The sequence below is a fragment of the Chelonia mydas genome, chromosome 10, assembly GCF_015237465.2.
Source record: "Chelonia mydas isolate rCheMyd1 chromosome 10, rCheMyd1.pri.v2, whole genome shotgun sequence".
Taxonomy (NCBI): Eukaryota; Metazoa; Chordata; order Testudines; family Cheloniidae; genus Chelonia; species Chelonia mydas.
The window spans coordinates 45,806,945-45,825,329 of record NC_051250.2 but is presented as its reverse complement, the minus strand read 5'-3'; the positions used below and the strand labels follow the sequence as shown (position 1 = coordinate 45,825,329).

Genomic DNA, 18,385 nt, shown 5'->3' with positions numbered 1-18,385 from the left:
CGGGCCACTTGCACGTTTAAACTTGTGTCAGTGGTGGATTCTCTAACTTGAAGTCTTTAAATCATGATTTGAGGCCTTCAGTCACTCAGTCAGAGGTTAGGGGTCTATTACAGGAGTGGGGGTGTGAAAGTCTGTGGCTGTGATATTCAGGAGCTCAGACTAGATGATCATGATGGTCCCTTAAAGTCTATGGGGGAGACTGACATTAACCCTTCCTGCTGCCCTGGGCTACAAGGAAATGTGGGAGGGCTGACGGTGCGCTGCATCACTGCGCACACAGACCCAGCCCAGCAGGGTGGGACCATGGTGACTTTAAACCATCCTGACCCCTCCCTTTCCTGGTCTGTTCCAAGGGCCAAAATTACAGCAGCCCATCCCCAGCTGCCGCTGGGCTGTGACACCAGCCTGCCCCCTCCCATTCCCAGTTTCCCCCTGCCACATCCCCTCTTCTTGGGCCTTGAGACCCAGTACCTGTGTTGGGAGACTTCCCTCCCCGCCCCCCAACAACCAGATCCTGGCCTGTTCTGGTCTCTGGGGAGGGGTGAATCCATTCTGTTGTCACCAGGCCGGCTCCACAGAAAGCTCGGGTTTATGCCAACCAGTGACTCTGTAAGAACAGCATGGGGGGGGGGGGGGGAGCTTGTCCCTGTTGCCTCTCTGTGACCCCTGATCACATCAAACCAGATCACAAGTAAAGAGGAGACTTTTTTTTTTTTTTTTTAACCTGCCCGCTCTACAGACTCCTGGAATCTGAGAGCCAAGTTGGGCAATATGGGGTCCGCAGGCCGGGTTATACCTGCCATCCGTGCCACCTGTGCAGGTCCATTGCCTTTGGATCATGTCCTCAGTGCAGCTTGTGCTGTCAGTTGGGTCTGATTGGAACTTAGCACACAATTGGGTGGATACAGCAGCAGGACCAGGTCCAGCTGAGCAGAGATCTCTAGGCCCCCTGGCCAGTGACTAAGTGAGCCGCTTTGGACAGCGAGCCACGTCTGATCAGTCCTTGGGACAGGCTCCCACTCATCAGGAAACTGCCAGGAAGCCTGTGACTGAGCACATGAAAACATCATGTGTTTCCCTTCTCCTTTGATCACGGGCGGCTGCTCCTCGCTTGCTGCCCTCGCTCACCCTGCCTGCCAGTAGCTACACCACTGATGACAGCAGTGAGTTGACCTCTCCCTTGGTAACTTGTCTGCAGTGTAATGCAAGCAGAACACAGCCTCGTGCCAGAGCAAATACCCTGCTGTCGTTGTCCATAGACCCATGGGCATGCTGGGGAGGAAGGATGCATCTGTGGTTAGTGCAACGCCCTTGCTGTGTGACCCTGGGCCCATCCTTGAGTCTCACTCTGCATTGATGGAGAATTGAGGCAATGGGGATAATAGCACAGCCTGTGTTGTGACGTATCCGATACTACTGCAATGGGAGCTGGATAAGTACCATAAATAGAGCAGCTGACCTCTTTTAGTTTTTAGGGGGTTGTGTGGTTTTTACATGGAAATGAGAAGGGATTCCCCCTACTGAAGTCTATTTCCCTGAAGGGGCCCCTCTGCACTTTTCCCCTTTGAAGGGGTTTCCAGGATGTAAATGATTCTTTTTTATTTTTAAAAAGAGAAGAACAGAAATAGAGGACTGGGGAGTCCTGCTAACCGACCATATCCGAGCCGTAATAGGAACTTCCAATCGAGGCTCTTAAAGCACGAATGAATTAAAGACTCACTAATACTTGTACTAATGTCTGGTGATATTTGTAGTCGGGCACTAATACTAAAGCCTTCGCATATAGGAGCATTGACACCCTCTACACACATTAGCCACTATATTCTCCTGAAATCCAGGGGGTGGGTAGCTAATATCCCTCTTTTACAGCCCCTGCTGTACAGAAGTGAGGAGTGACTTGCTCAAACCACCGGTGAGCCAGCAGTAGAACTTGATTACTCTGAACTGCTACGCTCATGAGACCAGCAGACCTAATCCACTAGACCAGTGGTTCTCAAAGTCTGTCTGCTGCCTGCTCAGGGAAAGCCCCTGGCCGGCCGGACCGGTTTGTTTACCTGCCACGTCCGCAGGTTTGGCCGATCACGGCTCCCACTGGCCGCGGTTCGCCGCTCCGGGCCAATACGGGCTGCAGGAAGCGGCACGGGCTGAGGGATGTGCTGGCCGTCCTTCCTGCAGCCCCCATTGGCCTGGAGCGGCGAACCGTGGCCAGTGGGAGCCACGATCGGCCAACCCTGCGGACACCGCAGGTAAACAAGCCGGCCCGCCCCATCAGGGGCTTTCTCTGAAGAATTGGCGGACCGGCTTCGAGAACCACTGCAGTAGACCACGCTGACTCTGGCTTCGGAGCATAAACTGGTTACATTTGGGGAGGCAGGGGGTGGGGAGTCCGGAAAGAAATCTCCCTCCCCACCCCCAAATCTGGCTGGAGCATTGAACAATTGGCCAGGTGCAGTATGGGGGCATGGTGCAAGAGGGGCTTATCTTCCTGTGAAGGAGCAGGTTCTGGTCAGTGCTGGAGGCAGGATACCAGACTGGATGGACCAGTCCTACATTCCTGTGTGCCAGACACTGCAGTGCCTGGAAGGAGCAGATCAAGGCAACTCCCCACTGAGCTTGGGCCATTTGTACCAGGAGGCCATTCACCTCCTCACTTCCTCATAAGTAAAAGAACAAACGTGCTTATTCCTACTATATGGTGTGCAAGGACAGCTGACTGAGACTGAAGATCAGTTGTGGTGCCCTTCAGCTTAGCTGAATAACATGAACAGCCCCAGGTCGATAGAAGCTAGTCTGTTTCTTGGTTCCTTTGCTTTGCAACTGACCACGTTTGCAAGCTCCCTTAGTAGTTGGGAGAAGTAGCATTTGCTCTTTGGATGGGTCGCTTCTTGTTAGTTAATTACGGGAGACATTTTCCTATGAGAGCACCTTCTTTCTCCTTATCTGCTTCTCCATTACCCCCACCTGCCCGACTTTCTTGTGGGACATATTGTTATCTCTCTCTGCCCCGTATTCTTCTGCTGTGCCCAGGTCCTGGTATCTGCCAGTAATTGATCTGGCTGCTTTCCCTGGAAAGCACAAAGCTCTCCTTTCTTGTATGCATTCTCCCACTCGGGTTGGCATCTGAAATGACAATTGCTCCATTGATTCTTCAGCTGGCTGGGGCTTTTGTGTGACCCAGATAAAATGTCATGGAAAAGCTCAGAGCAAGTTGATGGGAATTTGGAGGGTGGGTGGGAAGCCTCCTTCCTCATGGCATTGTCTCATTTGAGGGGTCAGTCTTCTCCTGGGAACTGCAATTTTTTTTTCCCCCTCCACTGAAATGGAGATCAAGAATGCACATGGGGTGATTCTCCTACCAGACACCGAAAATGCCAGTCTGGGGCTGTGCATGGAAAAGCAGAGCATGGCTTGGAGAGGGTTTGGGTCTCTTAATCGAAGAACAACCTGACACCTTTCACCCAGAAGGATCCCAGCGCGTTTACAGACTGCATGAGTGAGGATCAACTTGCCTACCTCTGACATGCAGCCACCTCTGGCATGCATCCAATGAAGTGAGCTGTAGCTCACGAAAGCTTATGCTCAAATAAATTTGTTAGTCTCTAAGGTGCCAAAAGTCCTCCTTTTCTTTTTGCGGATACAGACTAATACGGCTGCTACTCTGAAACCCACCTCTGGGAGTGGATCATGGTAGCCGTAGTATCCCAGTAAATTCTCACAGCTAGAGTTAAAATGGAACCCCAACAGGAATACAGAATGCAGCTTATCAAGTTGGAATTTGGCCAGGATATTGGGGGTAGCGCCCCTTTTTGCACCAAAGTGCCATGAGATCTTTAAATCCCCACCAGTGGGCAAGCCTTGGGCTTTAAATCTAGTCTATTTATATGGCCCCCATTAGTGTGGCATGTGATCACCTCACAGTCTTTAATATATTTATCCTCACAATACCCCTGTGTGGCAGGGCAGAACTACTAGCCCCATTGTGCAGAGGGGGAAACTGAGGCACACCCAAATCCTTAAATGTATTGAGGCATTGAAATCAATGCCCAAGGTCACACGGGGAATCCGTCAAAGGGCAGCACTTCCAGCACCGCACTTCTGGGAGCACTGGGGGTCATGCCAATTCAGAGAGAAGAGTACCGGGACCTGGGCTCTTCTTGGAGTTCTCCCATCCAAGCACCAGACAGGTTCAACCCTGGTTAGCAGATGAGTCCAAACAAAGCAGCGAGTCAAGTACTTATGGCATTTGGCAAGCCTGTGTATTCTGAGTTCCACCATTCAACCCTCCCTTTTGAAGCATCTGACAGAAAGAAAAACAACTACTGCTCTGGCACCAGCAAAATGATTGTTTTTGTTGTAGCCGCTCAAAGAGAAACAAGTCATTAGCTTCTGTGTAAGCTTTGCTCTGAGCAGAGCTCTGGAGCATGGCTGAGCTCAACTAAACTCAGTCTCCCGAAACGCCCACACTGCAAAAAGCCAAACTGAAATCTGCAGGAATGAAGGGAGCAGCCTTGTGCTGCATAAGGGAAATGGAAGTCTGAAGGCAGCATGTATTTCCCTAGATCAGCTGTTGAACGTAGGATGAAGACCAATGTTACACAAGAGGGAAAAAGATCACTGGACCCCCAAGTAAGAGCTAGAGTATGCTGGTAGCATAAGATCAGTGGGTTCCTCTTTATTTATCCAGGCACCTAGGCTATGTCTTCCCTGCAAAAAGGGGTGTGGATTTTACATGGCCATAACTACTGTGATGTAAAACCCTAGGGGAGCCAAGGTTATTACCTTGATATAGCCAGTTGAGGTTGCTATTTATGGGCACCACACTTTAAGAAAGACATGGACACACTTTTGTGCAGTATTTGCCCAGCACTGGCCAGGAGTCAGGACTTCTGGGTTCTAATCCAGGCTCCGTCACTGAGTCACTGGGTGACCTTGGGCAAGTCACTTCACCTCCCTGTGCTTCAGTGTCTCAATCTGGTGAAGATTCAGCAGTGAACATGGGCCCAACACTTTGAACATGCCCAAGTTGTTGGATCTGCAAGAAAGGGATCAACCAAGGAACAACTTGGCCTGCAAGCCACCCAGGACACGAGACAGACGGTGCTCTGGCAAAGAGCATTGTGGGATTGCAGAGGACAGATCCTGGAGGAGACCCAGTCAGGTCATGTCAGCAAGCAGGCTACATTTGTAAGAGCATTGTGTGCAGACAACCCCATGTACCGTTCTCTCCCAAGCCGTGAAGGGATGGTACTTTCTAGCACTATACCAGGGCTGCCCTGATCTCTTCCCCAAAAGCCTTTTGTGATTGTAACTGACTTGCACAACACTACATGCTTGAGGTTTGCTGTATTTTCCATCTGGATGTGGTGGGCAGCGAGCTTCCTGGAAGTGACTTGCAGTTGACCAAAGCGGTGATAAGTGCAGCCACAGAGTTGCGCTAGAGGCTGACGTTGCAGTACAAATGGCTGAGTGGAAGGAATTTAACCCCTCTGGTGAAGATGCAGAGTGAGGGGGCTGGGGTACGGCGATACAGGCCGCTGTGGATATACAAGGATCGTGCACCCGTTCTCATGGTTCTGTCCTGTCTCCTGCAAGCTTAGCCTGCGGGGTGAGGTGAGGTGAGCCCTCTGTTTGCAGGGAGGACGGGTAATCTGGCCATGTCGTGTCGCAGCATCATGGCACAGCGCGTAGTGACCTGAAGGTACAACGCTGCCTCAGTAGGTGATGTGTGGGGTCCAGTACAGGCTTTACAATGGGGCCAGCCTACAGTCAAATGGGCAGTGATGTGGCGAAGCTCGCATTGCTGGGCTCTGGCACTGACAAGCCACTGCTGGAGTCTTGGCCCACGCTAACATGGTCAGACCAGGGAGGTGCTCACTCTGCATTGACCGGGCACTGCTGGGAGGAAGTTCACAATGCGGCGTCCCAGCTGGACACTGTTGGGAGGAAGCTCCCCTGCTGGAATCCCAGGTGCTGCTGCTTGTGAGGAGGAGGCACAGAGAAGACAATGCAGCCACCAGAACAATCAAGGCGCCCTCTGACTTGCCGAGTACAGCAGCTGTGCCAGACAGGCAGGCAGCCTGCGCCGTGGCTGAAGGCGCCTGCCAGGAAGCTCGGTCGTGTGCAGCCTGCCCTTTGCCCACCCTGCGCATTGACTCTGTCAATCAAGAGGCACGTGCCGGAGATTTATTTCCTTGCTCAGGGGCCTTTTTCCCCTTGGCTCATGTGGGCTGCAGACTCTCCCCCGCCCCCTCCTCCTGTACTTGAGGCTCAATGCGCACCGATGATTGATCCTTCCCAGCAGGAAAGAATGGGCTCGCTTGGGCTGAAAGCGAACCTCCCGCTGGCGTCAAAGACCCAACAGCTAGTCTGTCTCCGCAGCAACGTCTGGTTCCGGGCTAGCCTCCCGAGCCAGCTTGGGTCCAGCTAACCTGGGTAATGCTAGCGGTAGAGACAGCGCAGTGTGGGCTAGCGATCGGAGTACGTACCCAGGGTCTCCGCCAGACGGGTGTCACCCTCTCTCAGCTGCCTTCACTAAGCGAGGCGGGCTCGCGCATGCACAGCTCTTGCGGTGTCGGCAGACCCTCTGTCGGGCAAAGCACAGGCAGCCCCAGTGCGGACTTCCCACGCGGCCGCACACATCGGGCTTTGTCTAGGCTGGGATTCTAGCCCCCAACCTAGGTAAAGAGATGCAGGCCCAAGTGTAGACCAGGGCAGCGAGATGGCCAGGGTAAGAGACAGTCAGTACAATGACAGATCTCTGAATAGTCTGGACACAGCAACTTAAGTGTGCCTGGCTCTTAATAGAGAAGATGGTGATACAGCCCCTGCCCCCAGTCTAGGGAAAAACTAGGATCCTCATGTCTGCTGCTAGTGGCAGGGCACCGCTGGGAGGAAGCTTACAGCAGAAAGGAGCAGCTACACTGCAGTAGAGGAAGGAGAAGAGTGGAGAGCAGGGAGATGTTTCACTAGCAAGCAGGAGAGTGTACCAGCCCAGCCAAGGAAGGCTCTGGCCTGTAGCAACCAGCTGCAAATCGGGGGGGGGGCGGGCACAAGTCGTGCATTGTACTCGTTGGTGTGCCAGTGGGGAATACCGCTTCTGATGGCAGCCCGGGGCTTCACGTTCTTCATCAAGGCTGCCGATTAGCTCCCCGCTCAGTCTTGTGGCCAGCCTGCAGTTCGCGATCTGAGTGATGTGGCTACGGTGGAGGGATCCGACTAGCGCATGCCCCTGTTTTACACTATATTATAGATACCCCCTAGGGGGCACAGATGCAGCTGCACTGCCCAGGGACATCACCCCCACTTGGAGGCTGAGTTCGCAGGTCTCTCTGCTCCAGTTGTGGCTCCAGGCCTGCAGAGTCAGGCACCAAAGCGAGATGTGGGAGGAGAACTCTGCTAGAGAACTCAGCTGTGACATGAGAATCAACGGGAGAGGGCCCTTGCCCCAGGGAGAGGAAGAAGCCCAGAGCTTCCCTCAAAGCCCAGCCCAGCTGGAGCAGAACCTAACGAATCCCAGGGTGGGTGATTCTCACAGGTCGACTTGACAATGAGGATTCCCCGTCCTGGAACCAACGCAGTCGCACTACAGCCTCTCCAGGGAAGGGATCTTCGCCGCCGCTCAGCCGTTGCACTAATGACCCTCGGTGCACTGCTGCGTAAGCGACGAATAAATAGCAATCCTCCTCACCACTGGGACTGGGCTTGATCAGTTCACTGCACTTTGTAAACACCATTCCCCAGACCACCTCCCCTCTAGTGAGTTTTATTACCCTCATGAGGCACAGGAAGTAGGAGGGCCCCTCAGGCCATGGAACAGCTGTCTGATTTTTCAGAGGTGGTGTTAGTTCCGCAATGCTGGAGAGCATGTGCCTGGCCACTGGTGGTGTCAGCAATAGAACGCAGCAGTGTAAGGCCTGACCTAGCTCATGCTGCCTCTGACCTACTAGATCTTGGGTGGGGAAGAGCCGTGGGAGCGCAGCAAAATGGAACAATGTGGGCTAGTGGTTAGAGCATGCAGCCTGTAAGTAAGGACAGCAGGGACTGTTCCTCCCTCTTCCACTGACTTGCTGCGCGGAAGGTCCTATTGCTGCTTGATCTCCCTGAGTTTCTCTATCTGCAAAACAGGGCGACCTAGTTCCCAGGTTTGTGAGTCTTGGTTAATTTGTTTACCTGGCACTCTGAGGTCCTCAGCTGTGAGCTGCTGTAGGGGGAGCAGTGTATGATTCTGCAACACTGGCAGGCAGCTTCAAGGCTGGATGCTGGCTGTCTGGCATGTTGTTCCTGTCTGCCTGGGAGGGCTGCAGCCTTGTAATCTCATCTGTTCCTCCCCCAGTTTCTCAGCAGCTGTGTAATCCTCTTCCCTGTTCTGCAGACAGAAGGGTCAGATGCACAGCGCACTTAGCAATTAGCGGTGTCTGGGAAGAAGAGCAATAACCCGGCTGCTTTGGAGTCAGTGACAGACCACTCTGATCTGCTGCCCTCCTGCATCAAATATTCCCAACCCCTCCCTTCCACCACGTCCTGTAAGGGCATCAGGATCCTCCCTGCCCTTCCTGTGTCTCTCTGCCTTGCTTCTCTAGCTCTCTTCTTGTTTATGGCTGAGCCAGAAGTGGGAGGCATCAGCTGGCAGACACCAGTGTGCGGGTGGTAGTGAGGGTGGCTATTGGTGTGGTAGGTAGAGAGAGATTTGAGCCCCTGCATTCGGATCTGGATTCCCCCCCCCCGAATCTGGGGGTGGCTAGATGTGGGGGTTTGGCCTGTGCTAGACACCAGCTGCATGCAAAATGTTGTGGATCTGGAGGGGGGCTGGATTCTGAGTGCCCTCAACGCTCGGGGCAGCCAACTGCAGGGGTCTGGCTCAGGCCCCTCTGTGCTGGAGGCTGAGCCACGCCAGCGTGATCAGTGCCAGGAGACGGGCACGGCCCACCCTCACTAGGCAAAAGTGGAGACATGGCTGGTTCTCCTCAGGCCTCTAGCTCCCAGTGGACACAGCTGAGTTAAGCCCCCAGCAGCTCAAATGCTTTTATCTGACCTGAATTAACCCCTGCCCCAGCCCTAACATGAATTGCTCCATGGTACAGTGTCTTTACATGCTGCACACCCCACACAGAGCCCCTGCTCATGGCTGTATTAGCTCCCTTCTGTAGCAGAGACTCTGTTTCAATGTGCTTTGGGGCTCTGGTACAATGAAGCAGGGCACAGAAAGGCAGGACTAGAAGCCAGGAGCCCCGATTTCCGGACCCCTGCTCTGCCCCCACCTGGCCGGGCTCTCCTTGACTTGGGGAAAGCCATTTATTTTTTTTCTCATGGGCCAGATACTTGTCTCATCATGTCACATGGGTAGGGGCTGGTAAATGCTCAGGACAGTTGTGAGAAGCTGCTCCAATGTGCACAGTGCCTGCAGTTTCACTTGCTACGAGGAAGCTGACGAGAGCTTTCCAGACTTGTGCTGGTGGACGAGTGAGGGTAAGAAGTGGTTCCACCCCCCAGTGCAGCATGGCACAAGTGGATGTGCATTGGGCATTTGGGCCTCCTTCTGAAAGGCACCGAGTACCAGACTAGATGGTCCATCCGTCAGGTGTGGTGTTAATGATTACTGCACATGGTGACGGTCTCTTTGATCTGGGGGGTGTCTCTGCAGTTGGGTTTACCATGTGGCAAAAGTAACTAGCTGAGAAGCATAGATCAGTGTGTGTACTTCCTGTTCCTCAGTGGGGCAGGGTGGCTGGTAATCAGACAACGACCCTGCTGGATTCATGGACACTCCTGCTGAGTCTCGTCTCTGCTGTGTTTTCTAGGGGAGAGACGCTTTCTGCTGGACAAGCATGAGACTCTCACAACTCTCTACCATGAGGAGGGGAATTCCTCTCTCTTGGTGGGAGCAGAGGGAAAGCTCTACTACTTCGACTTTGAGAGCTCCAGTAACCACACGGTAAGGAGGCTTTATAGATGTGCATGGCTTAGCCTCCCAAGTTCACTGTGAAGTCATTCAGCCGCATTCTCCCCATTGCAAGCTAGGGAAACAGAGGCCCAGGGCAGGTTAGTGACTTGCCCAGCCGCCTCCAGCAAGTCAGGGGCAAAGCTGGGAAGAGAAGGCCAGTGTCTCAACACCCAGCCCCGTGCTTTAATCCCTCTGGATAACCACCCTGCACGATCTATCCAGGGAGCTGACCAACCAGAGTTTGACCTCAGCATTAGTGATTCTGATGTCACATAGACTAGCCAGTGACATCACTGATGATGGAGGCCAGTGTGGTTTGGGCTCTGAATTATACCATGGACTGGGCAGTGGGAGCATGGGTGATATTGTCTCCATGCCCTTCCACTCCCCCCAGGCAAGTTAACCCCTTAGGGATAAGGCACAGACACCACCCTTCTTGCTGTCATACAAATGGACAGTCTGGTTAACCCTCTTAACACTCCCTCCTCCACCCAGCCACTGATGCCTACTCACTTCCCCCAACAAGAGACCTGAGCCCTTCCTGACAGCCCTCTGACAGCATCCTGACCTGAACCCACTACTAGTTCCCCCCAGCTGAGCCCTCTGCCCACCTGCGGCCCCGCTTCCACCTCCATTTATCCCAAACTCCCAGACATGGCCCTGAACCGGCCCAGCCTCCCAAGTGCTCCCAACCCGTGGCTTCCACATGGGAACCATCTGGAAAGTGCCGACTATCTGTGTTGACCCAGCCATGCAGCCACCCACATCTTCCTGGCCAGTTCAGCCCATGGGTGGAGCATGGGTTCACCGAACTTTGCCAGCATTCGTCATTCACTTCCAGACAGTTGTTTAGCAAGGGCAGGAACTAACCCACGCTTATTCCTTTTCTCTAGGAGGACTTCCCTGCACATGATACAGAAGCCTGCCAAAAGCCAGTAAGTCTGGAGATCTCACCAGGTGGATTTAGCTCTCTGAGAAATATCAGGAGTTTTCCAGATAGTCCAGAGGAGCCCTTGTAACTCTCACCTCTGCTTTGTTAGCGTACCTTTTCCGTTCAGCGGTAGGACTCCTAAGCCACCCAGTGTAAAAGGAACCTTGATGGGCACTTAGAGGGGTGGAGGATGTAGGCTGAAGTCAGGGGGAACATGGGTCAGAAGAATTGAGGGTCAGGGGTGGGATGGGAAGTTCTGGCGGGACGGGGGTGATCAGGAGATATGGAGTCACCAAATTCCATTAATATGGGGAGATTGGATATTGGGTATAATTAGGAGATTGAGTCAGTTCTGTGCTATGGGGTGGGGGTGGCTGAGAGTCCCACACTGGAGCTCTGGAGGGTGTTCCAATCCTGCTGTCCCCTCCCCAAGTAAAATTCTCTGGCCTGTGTTGTGCCAGGAAGACAGCCTAGATGATCACAATGGGGAACGGTCCCTCCTGGCTTTAATACCCAGAAAAATCCTGGTACCTCCTCCAGCTTAGTGGTGCTACCAGGGCTCCTAAGGTTGGGCCTGGAACAGCTGGGATTCACTAAACTGTCTACCGTGGCTCATGCACCCCTTTTTCTTTTCCAGGAGGAGAAGAAGAACTACCTGACTTTCATTGGCAAGTACAACGACATGCTGTTGTTATGTGGGACAAATGCCTGCAAGCCCACCTGCTGGAACTTGGTAAGCCAGGGAGTTTGTCACCTGCAGGTGAGCAGGTCTAGAACCTGGATCACCTGATGCTTAGTCCAGTGTCTTCTCCATCGGACCTGTGGTTCTGTCCCCACTCACCTGCACTATGACCAGAGTAAATTGCTCTGCCTGTCTGTACCTCAGTTTCCCCATCTGTCAAATGCAGATGATGATGATCACACTCCCCTTCCTTTGCAAAGTGCTTTGAAGCCTATGTGGGGAAAGCCTATGTGGAAGCTGAGTTTAATAGTCCATGACTGAACCCACTCTCTGCTCCTGACTGGGAAATCTGATCCGTGGCAGAGGACAGGAAGGATCACTTATCTCTAGTGAGTAACAGCAAAGGGGAATTCAGGAAAACACCAGCCAAGCCAATGCACTTGTCTGTAAATGTTCCTCCAGGTTAGCTTTGATGCCAGAGTTCTTGGAACACTTGACCTGACCCCTCCCCCCACAGCCTTAACTCAGAGGAAACACCTTTCCTGAGCTTCCTGGTGCACCAACCCAGTCTAGCTCTGCATGGGACCCCCTGCAGCCAGAGCACATGCCAGGCCCAGATACTGGGGGCAGGTAATCTCCTCTTGCTCCAGAGGGGACTTGGAGCCAATGTTGATTGCATTACCCTGCTGAGAGAATACAACAAGGTGCCAGAACCCCTCCTACCAACAGTGAGTCTTAATTGTTCCCTCTGCCCTCCCCAGGCCGATCGGAATAAAGATGGAGAAGCCGCCCAGGGCTTGGCCCCTTTTGTGCCTAACCAGAACTCCCTGGTCCTTGTTGATGGTAAGTCCGAATGCTTGTGTCTGTTCTTCGGCCCGTAGCACCGCAGGGCCAGCGCCCCAGCTGGTGTAACACTGAAGTCAGTAGAGCCACGCTGATTTCCACCAGTTGGGCAGCTGGCCCAGAGTGTTTAGCTTTGCCTTGTTTATGTGCTCGTGCTCGTTGGGGAGGGGCTTTGGGGGAATGGTGCCATCTCCATGCCATGCCATCGCTGGTCTGTAAATCGGCTTGGTGCTGGTCAGAGGACAGGCCTTAGATCTCCGTGCTGGGGAGAAGCTCAAGGTGGAATGAGCATGAAGTGGGCACTGCTCTCCAGCCAGGAACAGGGTGATGTCGTGGGCCCCCACTGCAGGGTCAGTCCCATTAATTCTAGCATCAGAGCTGCTGAGGAAGCCCAGCAGCGAGGGAGATGGGATCCCCTCAGGAGAGGGTGAGCCACCTCCGGGCTGGGCTAGAGCCTATCTCCGGAGCAGTGTGAGGAAGGAGCCTGGGACTGTCCTGCCAAGGCTGGCCAAAGTCCATGGTGATGGGTAGTAACCCTGCAAACCCTCCCCTGTCACTCTTGCCCAGTGCCCAAGCTGCTGGGCAGTCTGGCATTGCCAACACCTCATCCACTTGCCCAAAGAAGGGAGGCTGGTGGGTTCTCTTGCCCTCTCGCAGGGGATCTGGCCCCATCCTCCTCACCTAGGCAGGCATACAGAGGCTCAGCCCTTGTGATGGGCTTCCAGGCGCCAGATTTCGTTCTGCCTATCTTGGGGGCCCTTGGTTTTCTCCCATCCCCAACACTACCCCTCATCACTGAGCCCTATGCCCAGGGGAGAAGGCAGTGGAGTGGGGAGCTCATCCCCATGCCCCATCCAAGGCTGCTGTGAATGCCGTTCTCCCCTGAAACCCTCCCCTCTTCTTCTGCCCCTGGGAAACCAGAGCTGCTTCCATGGCTCTGTTGAATTGTTTCTTTCCTTAGCTAAGGGGTGATGCTGCTGATTCTGGCCCCCAGGGGACGAGTGCCTGTATCCAAAGCCAGCCCCCCACTCCCACTCCAACTGGCAGGGCTTGGCCCAGCGCAGAAGCCATGGTGTGAGTGGGCCTTGGAGAATGAGCTCTTTGCTAGACCAGGGCTGATGCAGGCTGAGCTGGCACTACCATGACCCAGGCCAGGCCCACTCAGCGGATCTGAGAGGACTCTGCCCTCCAGGGTCATCAACCCAGCTCCTTTCACCTGTGCTAGATCCCTTGAGGGGAAAAATACTCCCTAGGCAAGTATTGGCAGAACTAAAAACCAGTCGGCTGCAAACGATCCTTCCCATCTTGCAGGCAAAGACATCTATTCCACCATCAGCTTGCACCAGCACAATGGGAAAATACCCCGCTTCCGCCAGGTCCGAGGGACTGGGGAGCTCTACACCAGCGATACAGTGATGCAGAGTGAGTATGGCAGAGCGCCCCTGGGCCTGGGGCTGCCTGCCAAGCTAATCCCAGCAGGACGATGATCTTGGGACGTAAGGGTGTTTCCACCTTGTTCTCTTTCCACAAGCTGTCCTGCATCCTCTGCCCCCTGCTGTAGTCCTATCTGCTGCTCTGGGATTGCACAGAGTCAGTACGTGGCTTGGGGACAAGTCCTCCAGCGCAGCAGCAGCATGCCGGGGGTGGGAGTATGGCAGGCAAGGCAGTCTCCTTAGGTAGCCGTGGGGAGGCTGCCGTACGCTGGAGCAGAGGAAATCAAAGCATTTACTGGCCTGCTCTTTGCAGCACTGAACAATAAGGCGTCCCTTGAGTGATAAACAACTTCCACCTGTTATTTGGCCCCAGCCATTGCTAGCAACTCCCAGGACCTCTGCTTTAGCTGCACTGGGGAAGTTATCCCAGTAATGATGGGGACTAAATGCCCATGCTGTGCAAAATGCTCTGGGTAGTGGCTGCAGAGGAACCGTTCCTCCAGCGTGAGGTTGGGGGAAACCGAAGTAGCTGTGTAAAAAGAACTGGAAAAACGGACGTAGCGTCCCGTGTTTGAAGCTGGAAGGAAATGCAGCTGTTTAATTGGCCTGCCAGCTGCAATCACTGCCTGTTGGTGGCAACCGAGCAGAGCGCTTCAGTTGCCCATCTGGCCATAAATGGACACCTGGTGGAGCCCAAAGGCTGCTCCTCTTATCGCTCCAGCCGGGGCCTGGTAATGAATCCAAATCTGGAAAGCATCGTTCCTCCCACCCCCCTGCCCCCCGGTGGATTGGCAGAGGGAAGAGTCAGGGGTTTCCACCTGGCGAGGGGATTTTATCCCCCTCACAGATGAGGGCCAAAAATGGCAGCAGGTCAAGCGCAAACACGGAGCCTGCAGAAGCAAACAAAGCAGATGCTCCCAGGGCATCACGTAATCAGGCTGTTCTGTGCCGGGGGACACGAAGTAATGAGCCTCCGCGCTCCCCTTCAACTGACTTCACGGAGCCAGGGAGGTGTATTAACAGGGCTCTCGCATCGTTACCGGACTTCCCTGGTTAAACACAAACCACTGCAAAGCCCGCAGGGCCTCCTTTCCATGCCGTGGCATTTCCCCTACGCACTCAGTTGTCTCCATGAAACGGGTTTCCTTCCATGCACACCAGCCTGGGAACTCGACTGAGCTCGACTCCAAAGCCTTGACATTTCAAGGAAGCTGCAAAAGGCAAGATCCAGAGCCTTAAACCAGGGTGTTGGAACAGGAACAGGGGTAAGCCACGAATGAGTGTGTCGGGGTGGTCTCTCTTTGTGTCTGATCTATAGAGGATCTGTGTCGGTTTCAGTTCCTGGCTTTGTAGCATGGCTCTTCAGATGCAGAAGTTCACTTGTTTAAGTCCTAGAGGTTCCTGGTTCAATCCCTGGCAATGGTTGTCACAGGTGCCCTTCTATTAGGAGAGATTTTTAGGACATGTCTGCTTGTCTGTCCCATTCTCATGACTCTTCCTCCTCCATTCCAGACCCGAAGTTTGTGAAAGCCACTGTCATCAAGCAAGATGAGCGCCATGATGACAAGATCTACTATTTCTTTCAAGAAGACAATCCGGACAAGAGTCCCGAGGCCCCGTTAAATGTCTCCAGAGTGGCCCAGCTGTGCAAGGTACAGAGCAGGCAGGGTGGGACAGGCAGGGCGGGTTAGAAAGCCAATGGCATTGCCTCCATGAGTTTCCCCTGCTTCTGGGAGCTGGTGCGGCCGCATGGTGAAGAGGTTGCTCTGGGCATTACAAAGCAGTGCTGGAGGTGGAGAGAGAACCCAGCTGCCGTCGGTCATTTTTGCACCCCCTGATTTCTGACCTGCCTAGAAGTGAAGTGCTGGAAGGGAGCAAGCTGAAAGGATGGTTTAGTGGTCCAAGGTGCAAACCAGGGATCAGGATGTGCCTCTGCCACAGACTTCCTGCGTGACCTTGGGCAGGTCCCTCAGTCTCTCAGTGCCTTCGTCTTCCCCCTCTGCACAATGGGGATTCCAGCTCAGCTCTGCCCTACCCCACGGGGGTATTGTGAGGATAAACACGTTAAAGATAGTGAAGTGCTCACATGCTGCGGTGATGGGAGGCCATGTAAGTACAATAGATAGATAATAGAGAGCCATTCAAGGGGTTGGGAGCGTGCCAGAGATTCCCTCCTGCATCCCCCTCCTCTGGGATGGGCTCTGAGGCTCTGCTGTGTCCCCCAGGGTGACAAAGGGGGCACCAGCTCCCTCTCTGCTTCCAAGTGGACAACCTTCCTGAAGGCCACGCTGGTCTGCGTCAACCCGGCCACCAAGGGCAACTTCGACTTGCTGCAGGATGTCTTCATTGTCCCGTCAGACAAGAACTGGAGGGAAACCAGAGTGTATGGACTCTTCTCCAACTCCTGGTGAGTATCTTGGCCCACACAGGCCACAGCCTCAGAGCCGAGGGTAGGGGTGTTCAAAGGCACCTCAGGAGCTGGCCGCTAGATAGCTGGTCCACTCACCCCAGCTCCCTCATAGCTGAGAGGGAAAGGCATGAGACTGAAAGCAAGTGCTCCTCTGCTACTGTTTGCCACCTGTGGCTTTGTTGCTCACGCCATCAGAGAAGACCGCTTGCGGGCCCAACCCTGGGAGGTGCTGAGCACCTTCATCGCCATCAAGGCCCCAGTCCCTTGCAAGATTGGGGCCTTGTGATGGGGTTTACCAGGCATTCACTGACCCCTGTTGGTGACCCCAACACCTTGGTGCACTCCATCTTCAGCAGGTGCCCTGCTGGGAGGGAAGAGCAGCGAGTTCGGACAGCTAGGGGCTGCCTAGAGAGGCCTCCCGTGATCAGCTGCAGGCAGAACCAGTGAGAGCTGGTCCACTGGTGCCTAGAAGGGGTGAGAGCAGGCAGAGGACAATCAGGGCCCAGCAAGCCAGATAAAAAGGGCGGGCTGGCTTTCCCCTACTAGGGCCAGTTCTGGGTGAAGCCAGGACGGTCTCCATGTCTTAACCTAACCCAAGTAACTTGGTCCACTCCAGGTCTTAACCTTGACAGTCTTCCCCTTTGCTCCCTGTAGTATTTGTGTTACAGGCTATTTTGTTTTCTGTAATCCTGGGGTGAGCCCTCTCCGTGGGATGTCTTGCCCTTGGGTGTCTGCTGCTCCCTTCCATCCTGTCTGTTTCCCACCAGTCTTCGCTGTCTGTTTCTCTTGCTTTCTCCCATGTGAGTCAAGACTTTCAGGGGCCCATCTTCCCAGGGTTGCAGAGATGGGGAGGCCAAGTATCAGCTCTGTGACAAACTATTAGCTCCAGGGACAACATGCTCCCATATGGCGCTTCCTCCAGCCATCCCTGCTCAGGGAAACTTGCTTTGCACTCTCCCCTTGCTGTTTCTCATTATGGTGCTTAATGCTGCTGATTTGAGACACCACTGAGAAATGCCCAGGACACTGAACTGAGAGAGAGAGAGAGAGAGAGAGAGAGAGAGAGTGATTGATTGAAGTATTATGGGGGTGGCCACAGGCTCTTCTCAGAGATCAGGGTCCCACTGGGCTAGGTGCTGAGCAAACACTTCTTAAAAAGCTGGTTTCTCTGTGAGGTCTCTCCCTGGCGATGCTCACGTTTGCATCTTCTGAAATTGGCGCCACTCTCCCAATTTTTATGAGCACGCAAGGCAATTAAAGCCTTTGTTTTCCCCGCCTGCTGGTCTGTCAGGAGATACTGTTGTATTGACAGCAGTGTCATTGGACGCTGCGATAGCGGCATGCTGAGAAGATGCCAGTGGTGTGGCATTTGCTGCCACATCACAATGTGATCCTATTGTGTAACGGGGCCAGCTGCCACCCAAGTGCCCCTTCGGGCTAAGGGCACCTCTGTTGTGCCCTGCCCTGTTTTCCCCCTTCACCAGGGCTCCTTCAACAAACTCCACAGTCTCTTTCAGTCACAGCCCTTCCAAGGGTCTGGGTTTTTATTAAATTAACAGACTTGTCAAACACAATCGTCCACCCAGGCTTAAGCTGGGCTCAGCCCCTCCTTCCTGAGGACATGTCCTGTCCTGGGGGACCATTGCAGGAGACCACCTTTCCCTGCAGCTTCACTCTGCAGCTCTCCCCCTATAGGAGCCCCGACCTTCCTCCTTCTCCTCGATGCAAACTCACTTGCTTTGCTGCCGACTTCCCATGTGATCTTGGGCAAGTTGCTTAGTTTCTCTGTGCCTCAGTGTCCCATCTGTACGATGGGGATAACAGCACTTCCCTGCCTCCCAGGGTGGTTGAGGATAAATCCATAAAACACTGCGAGGCTCCAGGAACAGTGCCATAGAAGTACCTAAGATAGACAATCTTCCCTTGGGGAATAGAGAGCCTTCAGCATCTCTCTACTAAGCACAGCCCTGGTGCCCTTGCTGTTAATTTCAGTGGGGGTTTTGCCTGAGTCACGGTTTCAGGTTTAGGATGCTGGCATCCATTTCAAAATGACTCGGGTGTCCTGGCTCATATGTCCTCACCCACATGGCTACTATTCCACTGTCACATGGCTTGGACCCGCTGCTTCATCCCTCCATTCTCATTG

General features: G+C 53.9%; 1 protein-coding gene across 2 annotated transcripts in view; it reads left to right on the top strand.

Moving 5' to 3' along the window:
* SEMA7A (semaphorin 7A (John Milton Hagen blood group)) overlaps positions 1 to 18,385 on the top strand; it is a 75,090-nt gene that overhangs the window by 43,148 nt on the left and 13,557 nt on the right. For both annotated transcript variants that reach the window (XM_037911406.2, XM_037911407.2), the window contains 7 exons: positions 9,798 to 9,931; positions 10,834 to 10,875; positions 11,509 to 11,604; positions 12,315 to 12,396; positions 13,708 to 13,818; positions 15,342 to 15,481; positions 16,055 to 16,236. In XM_037911406.2, the coding sequence (XP_037767334.1) occupies positions 9,798 to 9,931; positions 10,834 to 10,875; positions 11,509 to 11,604; positions 12,315 to 12,396; positions 13,708 to 13,818; positions 15,342 to 15,481; positions 16,055 to 16,236 (787 nt within the window). The remainder of the gene's footprint in view (positions 1 to 9,797; positions 9,932 to 10,833; positions 10,876 to 11,508; positions 11,605 to 12,314; positions 12,397 to 13,707; positions 13,819 to 15,341; positions 15,482 to 16,054; positions 16,237 to 18,385) is intronic.